The following is a 15401-nucleotide window of genomic DNA, read 5'->3' as shown; positions in this document are numbered from 1 at the left end:
GTCATTTATATAGCGAAGCGTTGAGAGACTGATCTAGTACACTACTGCAAGGCAATCTATTAATGACGATAGCATTATTTATAAACAAGTCTTCGCTACAGAGACCCAACTGTCCAATAAAAGAAATGAATAAAATATCATAAAAAAGACAGTGGGTGGACTAGTTCAAATTATTCGGACATTTCAGGAATACTACCACACGGCATGAATTTTGACGTTTGTTATTTGTGACAGTCATTTCATGTCAGTATTTCGCGCTATTTTGCAAACATGTATTCAAAATCTAAAGGTCGTAGAAAAAGTATAGTATGTAACAAATACGATTTGTAAACTTTTTAAGTGACTCCGCTGCGCTCCGCTCGTGCCCTGTAAACTCGTCACTCAAATGTCTTATATCACACAGGTTGCATAATATACTATTTGTCCAAATCAAAAGAGGATTCAATTATAGTGTATTACGCAACAAGCGCGGCAAACGGCATTTGACTCACGAGTTTATTTGACACGAGCGGAGCGAGTGTTTAATAAACGAGTGACTTAAAAAGTTTACCGAACATGTTGCATACTATAATTTTTCTACGATCTTTAGTTTTTGGGTACATTTTCGAAAAACCACACGAATACATTCACTGACATGACCGTCAGAATTGACAAACGTCCAAATTCAAAGCGTGCAAATGTCCGAAATGGTTCGGATGCGAGGGAAACGAAACTGACGTGGTAAAGCGACGCTTCCCGCACACTAGATCGTTGTGTAATGAGGTATTTTACAGACGGGAGTAGGAAAATTTGTTTACAAACAATAAATCAAAATTTGTTCTGCGATTTCCAAAGGCATACTCGCACATACAATAGAAAGTTTTCACTACTTTTAAGAAAAAAATGCACCCTCCAGTAGTTCAATATTTTATATTACGTTATAGAAATCTAGTCATCCCTAAAATAAATCAAACATTCTTTAGAGCCTTTTGAACAATATTTTGGACGTGCATAGGAAAAACATGCCCCGAACTTCAGCTTACAGTTACCTATGTAGAAATCAGTTTCATTTCTCAATCTATTTAGAGAACAATATTCATCAAAATTTGTCAAATCTCTCTGCAACAAGACGTAGTCCCAGTGAACCAATTTTGAAATTTTTCCGACATCTGTGTACAAGAAGTACTATTTCAAAAGGCAATCTCATACATCAAACAAGTTTCATTTGTATTCTTTGATTTCATCCCCTTTACAACATACTGGGGTTATCTTATCAAAAACCTTTGGTGAAATCGATATAAACGAAGCAAGTCTTGAACCGTACCTCCATATTGTTACTCCCTAACTGAACGTATGGTACCAACAGATCTTTTCCGAAAAAATCCTTACTGATCGGGTCATTGCACCCATAAACACGTTGTTTAATGTGTGTGATGTTGTGTAATGTCGGATCTTAACGTTTCACATTTTTGTGTTTTCTTGCGCTCGCTTTGTGGTAGATTTAGGGGATGCTTAACCTTTCCTACATATGGCGCGCACTGCATTTACAAGCTGCTCTTTGTATTGATTCGACGTTTCTGATATTGTTATTGATATGTTTCGACTGACAATTAGGATACCGTATGCTTGGTTTTCGATACACGGACATCTAAAAATAGCAGACGCAATTTTTTCTCTTTCTCAATCGTTAACTTGATGGAGCTGTCTTGTTAATTCCAATGATTGAGAAAAGAAGCCGTGTGTCTATATACCGCTTCATCATTATCTACCACCTCCGAGACACCCTGTACAAACTGTACAATGGGTTTAACTGTGGTGCGCTTAACTTTCTTGCTTTACAAAATATCTAAATTCAAGACGTTTTGAAGAATGGCGAGGATTGTTTATAAGTTTATCCTCGGAAGCAGTTATCCGCTGGATTAAAATTGAATAAAACTTTAAAATCCAGTCTGCACGTACACTGTGCCCGACAGACTGTCGCGCTGAACGGGGTAAGTCACTTAAGAAGTCTAATTGCATGACTGAATTATTTTCCTTGCGTAGCAATTAAGAAGGAATTTTGAAAACAAAAGTGACAGCTATTATTCCTCGTTCATCGTAAACTTTCGGTGCAAGTGGTACACTTGAAGATTTTTGTATTTTTTCAAAAATTGCAGTCGTTATAAGTCATTTAATTCATTGGCTTAGCAGGAAACGTACTTAATGAATGTTATTAGAGTATCCGATAGGGCGAAAAATATGCGAAATTGAATTTGTTAGGGCTGTTTGGTTCTTCCTAAGTAAAGTTTTTACTGCATCTAGTTATCTATGGTGTCAGATAATAATGACAGATAATATTATCTTATTTTGCTATAGCGACATTACTATTTTGTAATTGTTGATATTCCGATTGTTATTCTTGCGATTTGATTAGTTCAGATTTTGTGACAACCCATATTTACCCAAAAGATGAGTGTCCTTGGAAAATGTCAAAATACAGGTTTGTGTTCAGCTATTTTTGGTTATTTAGTTATCATGATCTCAATTTATCAAAATTTGTAAGGATTTTGTCATCCAAGACGGTGTTTATGCTCCTCATCTAGCTCCGCCCTCCTCAAACAATATATAAGCAGGTACAGAGTAAAATGCGAGCCAGTTTCAGTCAATCTCTGAAGAAGGCAACAGGATGATTGGCGAAACGTCGGCAAGTTCGACTCAGCAAAAACAGGAGGAACCCAGACGTTTTGTAAAAAGTGACCAAATTATATTATCTATAATTAGCCGAGATCGCTGGTTCCTGCGCCAATCTACAGTCATCAGATGTCATTCATTTAATCGAAAACTAGAATCAAATAAATCAAAAATTATCTCGTCTGACGGTGCCTCGCAGGATCGGAAATAATTACGAGCCTTTTCAGCACTCCGTTTAAATATTAAACGCATACAGTTTTTTGATGTCGGACCCCCCGATACACGGTATCGTTTGCAAGTACGTACTTGTACTAACGATATCGAGTTTAAACGTGAAAAATGCATCCAAAAGCCAGCTCAGTTTCTATGTGATCCGAATTTTGTCCGGTGATTTATCGAGTGCGTTTTATACGGACGATTTTCCAATAACGACCCAGCGATTCGTGGTGTTTTGATAAAAATAGCCGTACAGCGATCTAAGCGATATGGAAAATATTTTTTATTTAGTCTATGGGAAGGGTAAAGTCTACACGAGAGGCAGACGAAAATGACCGAACTAAAATTGTTAATATTGTTAAAGAAATCAACTAATCAACCGTAACTGGTATTCCATAGAAGTATTATCATCCATAGACAGCCATTTACTTTGGGTCAAGCTTTTATAATCCTAAAACAAAATAATTAAAATTAATAAAAGTTATTAAAATTTTTTCTCGAGAAGCCAAAAGTCATGTTTTTCGTGATAACGTTTGCATCTTTGCTTGAAGGATTAGTCTAGCTGAATTGTTACAAATTTTGGTTTTCGCAGATCCAGATGTTTTAAATCTAGTTGTCTAAAGGTAAGGCAAAAAGACAAAAGCTTCATTTTTAGACTCCATGAGTAATATTCAAAAAATGTAGAAGTGGTTTTCTCTTTTAGGTGCTGAGAGGCACTAAGAGAACCTTGGATCGGGTCTCGACCATCTTAAATTTTTGAAATTGATTAAAAATGAGCTGACCAGACAACAGTTACAATTTTATATTTCTTATGAATAGATAGAAGTGGATCTGCAATAGGACCGCGTCTCGTCTAGAATTCTATATAAGTAAAAGCCACCTCAGTTCTAGCATTTATTTTTGTTTATTTTGTTAAGGGTTGCCTGAGTAAGGGTATTTCACGCTCAATTTCACCTCTCAATGTGTGTTTCCTGTGTTCTTCGACTATAACATTTAATATATTTGACTCTCCAAATTCACAGGGTATTTGGTAGATACACTATTTGTCTTGAATCCTTGGTTTGTACTTGATAAGTATGTTACTTGATGTTTCGGAGGAAGAACAGGAAGAATCACTCTGCTGTTGCTTTCCGTTTACAACTTGACAATGTTTTGTCAACATGTTTTTGAGTGTAGTTATTATAGCAAATAGTTTTTAATACTGTTTAATTCTACACCGAAACAAAAACCACTAAAACTGAGAATTTAGTATTTAATTTCTATCGCTTTATTGAACAACTAAATACCATTATTTTATATCCAAACGATATTCTGGTTAGTTTCAATATAGAGTTCCCCCTTGAGTTCAGCTCTCGTGCGCCCCCCGCGGGCGTCCAAGCACTTAGACCCGTTGTGCCCCCAGCCCGCGCCAGGGGGCGACCAAAATGCCGCCCTTCTATAAAAGCTCAGTACCGTGCACTGAGTCCGGATCGATCAGGGCCGTTCCGAAGACTCCAAATCTTGCCCATGTCAAAGCAGGGCACTCGGTGGGCAGATGATGCGGAGTCTCCTGCCCTTTCAGAAGATAAATGGATTTTTTATAATTGGAATTGGAGTTTTGTTTTCTGAGTATTTATTGTCAATTTGACTTTGTTGGATCTACTTTTTTTTTAAGAAATGAGATTAAAAACGTACTACCCGGGAGACTACCCAGAGGAAGAACTTCTCTGCGATCAAGTTAATGCAGATTGGGGTTGGTTGTTGGATGGCGCCCATAAAATAATGTTTTTTGGCAAATATTTACACACCAACTAAGTCATCCGTCGCGAAACCAATACGGCGGACGATTCCGTCGAACGCGTTTAGTCGGTTCCGTAGTAAATTTCATAAAGGCTTTGTGTCTTCCATTATCAATTAAGTTCGGTACACGGCTGGTTATCAGGAGCAGTTTATCTGACCCCAATATATCTTGCATAGGTGTTGCCTGTGCTTTGGCCCCCGTAATCGGAAATTACAGCTTCGTTTTAGCGTGTATAGAGCTACACAACAATGTAGGCCGCTGCGCTGCAAGAACTAGATTATCGTAAATCAAGTGGCCCGTGCTTCAGTTTATCTATTATCCGGTCGAATATAGTGTTTGCGAAAACTGCCTCGTTTAGGCAGCGATAGGTGCAAGTTTTGTGTACAGGATGTTAACGACAGTAGTGCTAACAGATGTACACGGAAAAAGATACTTTAATTTTTTTTTCGAAAAAAATGTTTCCGATTTGGTAGGCTTGTTAACGTTTGAAACCATTGAAAATGATAAATAAATCAGGAAACAACAATAGTGTTTAAGAGATAATATATATATATATATATATATATATATATATATATATATATATATATATATATATATATATATATATATATATATATATATATATATATATATATATATATATATATATATATATATATATATATATATATATATATATATATATATATGTATATATATATATATATATATATATATATATATATATATATATATAATAGTTGGTTAATTTTAAGATATTGAAACATGTTATTGGAAAAAAGTTTTTCTTTTCCAGCCTTAAATATAACTATCCTTATCCCCTTCAAAATACTTTCCATTACAACTAATTCATTTGTCCCAGCGGTGCTTCCACTGTTCGAAACATTGAAAAGGTAAAGGTAAAAAGATGAACATGACAAAAACGGTTTACAAAAAAGTCACTTATTATAGTTGTTACAAATCAATGTTGTTTGTCGTTCATTAATCCTAATCTTAAGCATCCCACGACTCCAAGAATTGACGATTGTTGGATGCTACAAAGTGCAGCAACATTACAACGTTACGTCATGACAAGAACAGGAAGGAAAAAATTTTTAAAAGGCTTTCTGTATTGCCAACTGGCATGAAATAAATTTATGTTGAGAGGTTAAGATTACGGCTATTTTTTTGAGGTATTTTTTTTTAAGTTCTTATAAGTCGTTTTTGAGGAACTTTAATAAAGTTCTGTATTTAATCTTCTTGGTACAATGAATTTATTGTAGAATCATCTGCTAACGTCAATGGGGGGCGATTTTTGGGCCTGTTGTAAAAAGAAAACTTCATATTAACATATGTACTAAAAGTCTTTACTTTTGATATACAGGGTGGTAGAGATAAAATGTATATCTTTGAATATCTGTAATACCACTTTTTATTTGAGGAAATTTGGCACACAGGAGGCATTATTTAGTGTATCACAGTTTTTTAAAAATACACCGGTGGCGGGCGTACATTGATGATGGTACGCCACTGATTTATCTTAAGATAAAAATTATCCTCCTCCTGCTTAAAAAATTCTCTTATCGGCATGCTCAGAACAACATCGTTATTATGACAGCATGCAGAGAAATTAGTTTTTAGTTAAAACCGTGCTACGGATAAAGCAAGAATTAGAGATGAAATCTGCTCATAAATGAATGCAAATGTAATTTTTTTAGGATATCAGTGGCGCGCCACTAACCGCCTATAAACAAATCATATTTTGTTTAATTAGGCTTCATCTTTATCTTTATAAAGATAAAGATAAAGATAGCTTTATTTCCATAAGACTTCATTTACAAGTGTTTGATATTGTCAGCATAATGTAAAAGTATAAAATTATCTTAGTATAATTAGTAAATTAATAATAATAATAATAAGTAATACTGATGGATAAATAATAAATATAGAAACAATAACAAACAACGAGTTTTGTTTGACTAGTTCGATAGGAAATTTATTATAATTTTTTACAGTACTGAATATCTGAGTTTCTTGGGGGCATATAAAGATTAGAGTTACTTTTTACATACGTGGCACAATTTACTAGGAACAGTGTTGTGGAAATAGGTTCCGACATGCAAAAATTCCACGGCTTAAACAGTATAGTCCGTAAAATGCGTTTCTGTATCCTAAAGACTTGCTCGGCACGTGGGGAACCTCCCCGACAAACCAAGGCGTAGTTGAGACACGAATAGACATACGAAAAATAGTACATTTTTAACAACGGGAAAGGAACCTGATGGCGGAGCCTCCATATGACAAAGCAGTAAACAGAAAGTTTTCTGAGAATGTGGTCCACCTGTTCGAACCAGGAGAGTCTCGAGTCTACATAAACTCCGAGGAATTTTACAACACTTTTCTGTTGAATTGTGCTTTCATTAAAGCGTACTAATAAACTCTTATTTAAATCCCGTGTTTAAAAGGCGACCATCTCAGTTTTACTTTTATTCAATATCAATTTGTTAATTTCTGCATAATGTTTCATTTGCTCAACCGTTGTCTTGGTTGCAATGCTAAGTTGCTCAGACGATGCTGCAGAAAGGGTAGATGAAAATACATCATTTATAAACATTATAAACAATAAAGGACCGAGTAAACTTCCCTGAGGTACACCACAAATCACTGACCTGGAATCAGAGACGTATTCAAATCCTAAGGTATCTCTTAATTTGACCAACTGCCTATGACCCCCAAGAAAAGACCTTAATTAATTTAAGGCGTTACCTCTAATACCATATGAACAAAGCTTGTCCACTAAAATATCAAAATCGACCAAGTCAAATGCTCTTTGTAGATCGAACAAAACACATGCTGTCTGTTGTTGCACCGTTTTTTTTGAGTGCTGGGAAAGGATCCATGCAAAAAGGAATAATTAATGAGATATGTCATCGGTTCTGCAATAGTGTCGACCAATTACTCGAAATTACATTTAATTACTTGGATGTTTTACTCGTCGTGTCGCGGCTCTGACTGACTGTAAAAACGCCATTACAGTATAAGGTAAAACATATAAAAAGCTGAGCCGCTGAGTCGGCGAAATCTGTGAGGGTCTCGTTGGTAACTAGTGACACAGGAAAACATGCAATAATAAAAATTTATTAATGTATTACTAAAAAATGTGGTACAATGTTGTCCGTGCGAAATTCTCATATGCGTTCCATTTTATCGGCCGTTATATCCGCGTTTATTTGTTACTTATTAAATTTTTTACGCCCCCTATAAATCTTTACGCCGGGGTGGTTATATATACAACGGTTCGTGGCAGGAAAGTAGTAACAAAGTATATGTTATAAAAACAAATAAAATTTTATTAATTGCGGCGCCTTCAATGTCTAAAGGCTTATCAGCTAGTGATAAGGCTGTTATTTACGGGCAATTGCTAGGGGACATAATACGCAGTTATTAGGAAAAGTCACCCAGTTGTACTGCTAACTCATATTTACCTGTGTTGTCAAGAATGCAATGAGTCAAATGAATTTTGCAGTGTATTCAAATGAATGGCAAACTTTGAAAACCGTTCATATGTACCTTAGCATATATACAATTACAAATACAAAATAACTTCTAATCGTAGTAGTTGCAAATTTTGAAAATATGAAAAAAGTTTTGTATTGTATTAAAGTGTCACTTTAAGACTTCACGAGCTACTTCAGACATTTTCATTCGGTGATGGGCACGGAACAAGTCGCGAGAAATAGAACAAGATGGACGGATGGCTGTGCTGGAGGAGACCAAAACGCTCACAATGTTGTTGTGTAAATAAGAATTCATTCATGCTATTTTGCAAGAACGTATCCAAAACTAGTGGTCGTAGCAACAGGACAGAGTATACTATTTACAAAACTTCTGGATTCTTCCTTCGCCGGTTGTTACTGAGTCGAACTTGCTAACGTTTTGCCAATCATCCTGTTGGCTTCTTCACAGCTGGACTGAAGCTGGCTCCCATTTTGCTCTATACCTGCTTATATATTGTTTGAGGGGGGCGGCGTTTAAGGAGGGACATAAGCATCTTCTATCCATCTATCTATCAGCCAATTTACGGTACACCTGATAAAAATGTATAATGATTGAGCCTTGCCAGCTTAAGACACATTAAAGAGCATTAGAGTCTAATGGCAGTGGAAGAAAACGAGACGAATCTACAGATCAATAGATCCTTTGGTTCTAGTGATTGATAAGATCGCTAGGTCTTTCAATATGAATGAATATGAATGTTGAATAAAACCAATGGTCATAAGAATGCTATGCTATTTAGCGTTCAGGTTTGACATTGCAATATTTTACTATTTTCCGTCACAAGCTCCCGGTCTATAAAGATATAATAACGGCTTTGTGGTCACGTCTCTCGTCGCCAGGAAACGTTTTCCTTAAACATGCACCACGACATGGGAGTTAACAACGAAAAAAAGCTGTTAAAACCATTCCGGTGCGACGACGCGGAAAAATGCGTTCACATATTTTCAGGTAAATACCGTATTTTAAGTCTTTAGGTAAATTGAACGAGCTCGGAATTGCACGTAACGTTAGAACGAAATGATGTAAATAACACGTTGCACATACACACACGCACACACGAGCACACGCAAGGTGCAATTTAAAATAATTGGCATATTAGATGAACAAACAAGGCAAAGGAGCAATTTGTTTCATATTAAATGCTTTTATTGTGTTATTTTGTGAACGTTTTGCTTATTTCGCCGACTAGAATGTGCGGAGTTTCTCTCTGTTTTATTTTATCCGTCCTATCAGTTTCTCCAGGTTGTCGCCATCTCGTCTTGTGGTGTGTCCAAAGTATTTTAAGATTCGCAGGCAACATACTGTGGACAGTCTCTTTGATCTTCAGCTTCCTTAGTATAGTTTCATTGGTCTTTCATATGTCTCATGTTTTCATAATCCGGGATTCCGCTGCGTACACAAAGATTGAGAATATAAGGGATTCATCAGCATGATTTTCGTGTTTCTTGTGATATGTCGATCTTTCCATATTCTGGGGAGGTTGCCCACGGCTCCTCATGTCATTACAATTCGTCTTTTTACTTCCTTTTCGGACCCGCCCTGGTTACTTACTAGGGATCCCAGGTAGCACTTCTACTTTCCACTTTGTTCAACATCATCCGTCCAAAATCGTCTATAGCGTTTCTGATTATGCATTCGCCGTAGGCGTTGAAAAACCTGGGGGACAATATGCATCCTTGTGTATTGAAAGTCTGTGATGAGTAGATATCTATTCTCACTATGGCTGCATTTGATTCAAATAGGTTCTTGATTAGACTTATTGGGTCATTCGCTACTCCCGTTTCTCTTAGTATTTGCCACAAGCATTTCCATTTTACTCAAAGTAGCATGGGCGAATTGATTTTTATTGATATTTCTATTAATTGTCTAATATTGAACATTTGGTCCTCTTCCTTTAACAAAGCCTTGCTCAGGTGGTATTTCTTATTATTTTTATTCGGTTAATCTTATAGAGAATTTTGCTGGCGTGCGATATCAAAGGGATTGTTCTATAGTTTTCACATTTTTTGGTGGAACCTTTCTTAGTCGGCTGTTCATGTCTTTCATTATGTTTCCCATTCAACATACTCTCAATTATTCTCGTTCTATATGCAACTTTCCAACGTCCTCGAAAGTATAAATCAGGTTCGAAAATATGGTTAATAATTATAAGACAATTTCATTGCTTCTTTATTCCTTAATCTCGCATAGATTCTTCAAACCGATGATGTACCGTGAGGTGAGATGTGTCACCGGTTTGTCCAAGATTTTTTTCTACTCCCGTCTGCAAAATACCTAATTATACACCGATCTAGCGTGCGGGAAGCGTCACTTTACCACGTCAGTTTCGTTTCCCACGGATCCGAGCCACTTCGGACATTTCCGGGATTTTACCGCACGGGTTTGGGAGCAATCGGATGTTTTCGGAGATATTTCCCACGCTTGTCAATTCTGACGGCCATGTCAGTGAATGTATTCGTGTTGTTTTGCCAATGCAACACGTTCGGTAAACTTTTTAAGTCATTGGTTTATTAAACACTCACTCAATGCCGTTTACCGCACTTATTGCATATTATACTATTCTGTACTCTAGTTTTTTAAAATAAGAAATTCTATAATGCTTAAATCCCCTTCTGGTTAGTGTCTTAGTGTTTTTACAGTTCTGATCACTTAAAATTAAATTAAAAAAAAAATTAGATAATCAAATTATGACCGTCAAGATTTTCCAGCTTCTGCCCATCTCATGGACTATTGTTTAACTTGGATAAATATAGCTTTATATTATTTACAAGAAAGCTGTAAAAATGTTATATTATTAAAGCCAGTGATCATATTAAACTCATATCGAGTCTATTGTACGAAGTGCACAAAGTAGTTATTATATACGGTTTTATTTTTTATTTGATTCTAGAATATTCCTCAACAGTTTATTACAAATATATAACTCAAATTGTATATAATATATTTTATTATTATTTGTATTTATATTAATGAATTTTCCTTAATAACTATTTCTCTAGTTTGATGAGTAACTTTAAATTTACTGGACTTATTGCTTACGCTTAGAATTTTATGCGAAATTTGACCTACAACCCTTAATACTAATCGGCTCTAGTTGCCTGAAGAAATTATCTCTCAATTTTTTGCTAATTTTAAAAGCTTTCAATTAAGGACCGTTAAAGCGCTTCAAAACATACAATCTTGTTGCACCCCAAACAAGGTTGTCCGTGCACTGTCGTTGCCCATTAATTTTAGTTTACGTTTGAGTCGTCAAAGCAAATTATTTAAAAAGGGTTCATAATTTTATTGTGGTAATTTTTAATTTTTTTATATGTATTTAATTGTGAGCTTATAATATTTAAAAAAAAACTTTAAAACAGAAAGCTTTCGAAAAGCAATCGAAAAATACAAAACAACGTTAGTAATAAATGTACTAAAATTTAAAGTTAATTCACCAGCTATAAAAAAAAATTTTTTTTCACACCCTATAATTCCGTTTTTCAGGTTTTCAAAAATATCCTATATGAGCTTCTCTCGATAAGAATGAGCACTTAATTAACAAAAAAATGCATAAAAGTGTAGAAATTGATGAAAGGAGTTTTCATACCCAAAAAATCTTATCCGGAAATTTTTTGCTGCTGGTTATTTCGTCAGTTATTATTTTCTCTGGTTTTTAACCAAATTTTGGCGAAGCTTCTGGCCGTCGTGCCCCACTCTTCCCTATTTATAATGTTATATATAATAATTTATTAAAACGTACTAAAAAAAACGTTATTGATTAGTAACCATTTTTCTATTGATCAAAAGATTTGTTATTGGTATTTAAAAGATTTTCGGAAGCTCTGGCTTTGGGCTAAATAAATAGAATTATCAAAAAATAGCGCTTTCAATATATAAATATATAAGTGTACAAAAAATAGAATTTATAATTATAATAAGGAAAAAATAAATTTTGGTAAATTCTTCATACACTTACAATTGTTAAAATTTCCTACCAATATATAATTCGTTTTAATTATGATTTGATAAAAGCGGCCATCTCATTATACCCAAAGACAGTATATCTAAGGATCTAAGGAAGGTATTTATTTGGTACTAAAATGAAATAAATTATCTATTATTGGAGAATTAATTTTGCATTTTCTTAATAGTAGATGCGTAACTAAACCAAAAATTTGGAGAGGAACGTGTTTCCAGTGCTGTTAATCCCAAAAACCTTCACCGTGGAGCTTGATTTATATTTAGCGCAAGCCGCCCATCGTTGTTAATATCAAAGTCAAATTCTACAAAAAATGCTGTCGGTGTTTCGGGTAGACATAAAACCCGACCGAAAATGTGCCCGCCATTTATTTCCGGTAAGCGAATAAAAATAATTCCGGTAAATAATACACCGTGCGTACGGGAGTTTCAAAAAGTGTGGAAGGAGGGGGGGGGGGGTAAAAAAAAACGATGTTCATTTGATTCCATCAACGTTGTGCATAGTCTGGCGCACATTCCGGATCGAATAATAAATCATCATTCTGCCCGGAACTAATAGCGTATTTGGACTTTTTTCCGGTGGTGTGTGTTTCTAGTTTTCGTAACGTTTGTTTTTTTTTCGTTTTTCGCCGATTCCCGAACGTATACACACCGGAGATTAAGTTACGTCATTTTTTTACATTTTCGCTGCTATCGTTTTAATTTAACGAGACTCGTTCGATGGAAATTTAAACTGTCCGCATTGTTTTCTATCGAAAACCGCGAAAAGTGCGGTCACAGTGTCAAAGATAAAATTCCACACGTATTCGAAATTCCTCCGATTTTTCAAACTTACCCGAAATAGCGCCTCGCCAAATGACGTAAAAATATAATTAGTTTGCTTTCTCAAAAAATATAAAGTTTTTTTGGTTTGTTGGTTGTCAATTGTCAAAAAGTCAAAATTATTGTAAAAAAAAATTACTGGTTTTTCCGTAAAATAGCTGGTCCAAAAAAATAATTTCTAAGGTCCACTACGTTTTCTTCTGTATGTGAATATCCTTCCTGAGTTCCTCAACAGCAACTGCCGCGTTTTTATGTACGCGGATGACACATCCATCTTCGTCTCCGGAAGGGAAGCTCCGGAGCTGATCAATAGGTTCTCTGGTGTTGTGGCACAGTTTGTTGATTTTTGCAAACAAAATCAGTTGATCATAAATTTGCAGTTGCGACCGAATTCACTGGTCAGTATGTTAAACCTCTGACTAACCTAGCGTTCAGCTTTGCGGGTTCACGCGTGGAATTAAACCACACAACAAAGTTTCTCGGATCTTACATCGATGCCTTCCTAAACAAAACGTTTCTTGCAATGTTAACAATCAGAGATTCTTTCTTTGAAAGATCCTTGTTGACTTTCTATTACGCCTCAGCATACTCGTCTATTTCATATAATATCGTAAACTGGGGACAAGCGAGTGATGCGGAGAGGGTGTTCATTCAGCAAAAAAGGATACTTAGGTTGATTTTCAGACTGCCCCCGAGGCTATCCCGCAAAGCTATATTTATAAAGAATAAAATACTAACAGTGCCTTGCATATTGCATCATCGTTCATAAAAATAAAGGCTCTCACAAGAAACACACGGATGTCCACGGTTATAACACCCGAAACAGAGAACACCTTCTAAAGCCAATACTGAACCACATGTTCTACAAAAAGTCGCTAAATTACGCAGGACCTTATTACTATAATTTGCTTCCTAGAAGTATAAAATCATTATCTACAATTTGAAACATATATTACAGGAGTGCCCTGATGAATTTAGTGATATATTCTCTACATATGTTTGTACTGTTTGTATATCCGTTTGTAACTGTTCTATACTGTACTGTTATCGTATTATTTATATACATAATTCATGATGTATCTTTATACTACTCTATAATGTACTCGTTTCCTGACGAAACATCCACTGTATACATACTGGGCTTTGTGAATAAAACTATCTATCTACCTATCTAAGGGTTTATAGCAGTTTGGATGAATGCCTTATGTTTTATGCATTTTGGTTAAAAAAAAATGAGGTGCAAATAGTGGAACAACATTCCAAGGTGTTATAAGTATAGTAGGAATTACAGGGCAGTGTAGTGTTAGCAAAATTAAGTTCTCGCTCTATGAAGTCGATTAAGGTTCTCTGAAGAACAGTTTTTTTACTAAGCCTTTTTTCAATGATGAAAAAACATGAAAAACATTTTTTTTTATTTCGTCAGAAAGACTTAATAAATATTCTGCGTATAAAACAATATTTTAAAAGGGATTTATCCAAACAGGACATATTTCTCCCATAAATATGGGCACAACAACCGCAACGATAAGCCGCGATTCTCTATTGCGAAAAATCGCCCATAATAATCAAAAGTGCAATAAAACAGCGAAGGGATCCAATTCTGTCTATCTAAAACTGTGCTTAAACGTTTCCCCTTTGTTTCAGATCGAATCTCCCACGTTAAAAAGCGATCTGACGACGTCAGATCCTATCGCGACCGGAGAGCGCCTTCATATCGGCCGTTTGATTAAAATTTCTCATCACGAATACTCCTTTATCGTACACGTGAAGCCAGGACGACTCTGCAAAAATCGCCCTGTCGAGATGGACGTTTGCAGAAGCGGCTCAAAGACTAAGGAATAACTCGGATCCAGTCACCTTAGGCGGGCGACGCGTCCTGACGCGGTCTTATCAAATCTAGGTGGCTGCGGGTGGCACGGTTATTAGAATGGTCGGTACGATAGACGGGAGCACCTAACGTCACGATTTTTGGTGGCGAGAGCTGAAGTTATGTTCGTTATTCGGTAGTGCGCAGCGGGTACAGTTGTAGTAGTGGACAGACATGTTGGTGTTTATTGTAATCGTGACCATTTTGGGGTCGCTCGGAAACGGGATGATGGCCTACAACGTAGATAACGGTGAGTCTCAATTACTTTTGAAAGAGAACATGTAGTAACGGAATGGAACTCTGTGATTCGTTGTTTTTATATATACTGATAAGACAACAGGTATTTCGATAAGAGGTTTTATAAAATAGTTAAATTTACTTTATGGCACGTGAAATGGAAGCAAAGTTGCGCAATTTGATGCTCAATAAGGGCTGGTTTGCAGTTTGAAAAATTCCTCATACTTTCCTCATTTTCATGACCTTGCCTCTGACGCATAGGTTAATATAGATCTGGCTGCGCCTTTATATTATCTTTGCTTTGCTGTCAGTGATCAAATATAATATTAAATA

At 35.7% G+C, this 15401-nt stretch overlaps 1 protein-coding gene across 1 annotated transcript in view; it reads left to right on the top strand.

Annotated features, from left to right (window-relative positions):
• LOC132697889 (discoidin domain-containing receptor tyrosine kinase B-like) overlaps positions 1-15401 on the top strand; it is a gene marked incomplete in the record, with an annotated part of 461835 nt that overhangs the window by 76639 nt on the left and 369795 nt on the right. Inside the window, 1 exon segment of the mRNA XM_060663630.1 lies at positions 14609-15081. Coding sequence (XP_060519613.1) covers positions 15006-15081 — 76 coding nt within the window.

This window comes from Cylas formicarius, unplaced genomic scaffold (assembly GCF_029955315.1).
Source record: "Cylas formicarius isolate icCylForm1 unplaced genomic scaffold, icCylForm1.1 PGA_scaffold_2__14_contigs__length_35257938, whole genome shotgun sequence".
Taxonomy (NCBI): domain Eukaryota; kingdom Metazoa; phylum Arthropoda; class Insecta; order Coleoptera; family Brentidae; genus Cylas; species Cylas formicarius.
This window is presented reverse-complemented; position numbering and strand designations above follow the sequence as displayed.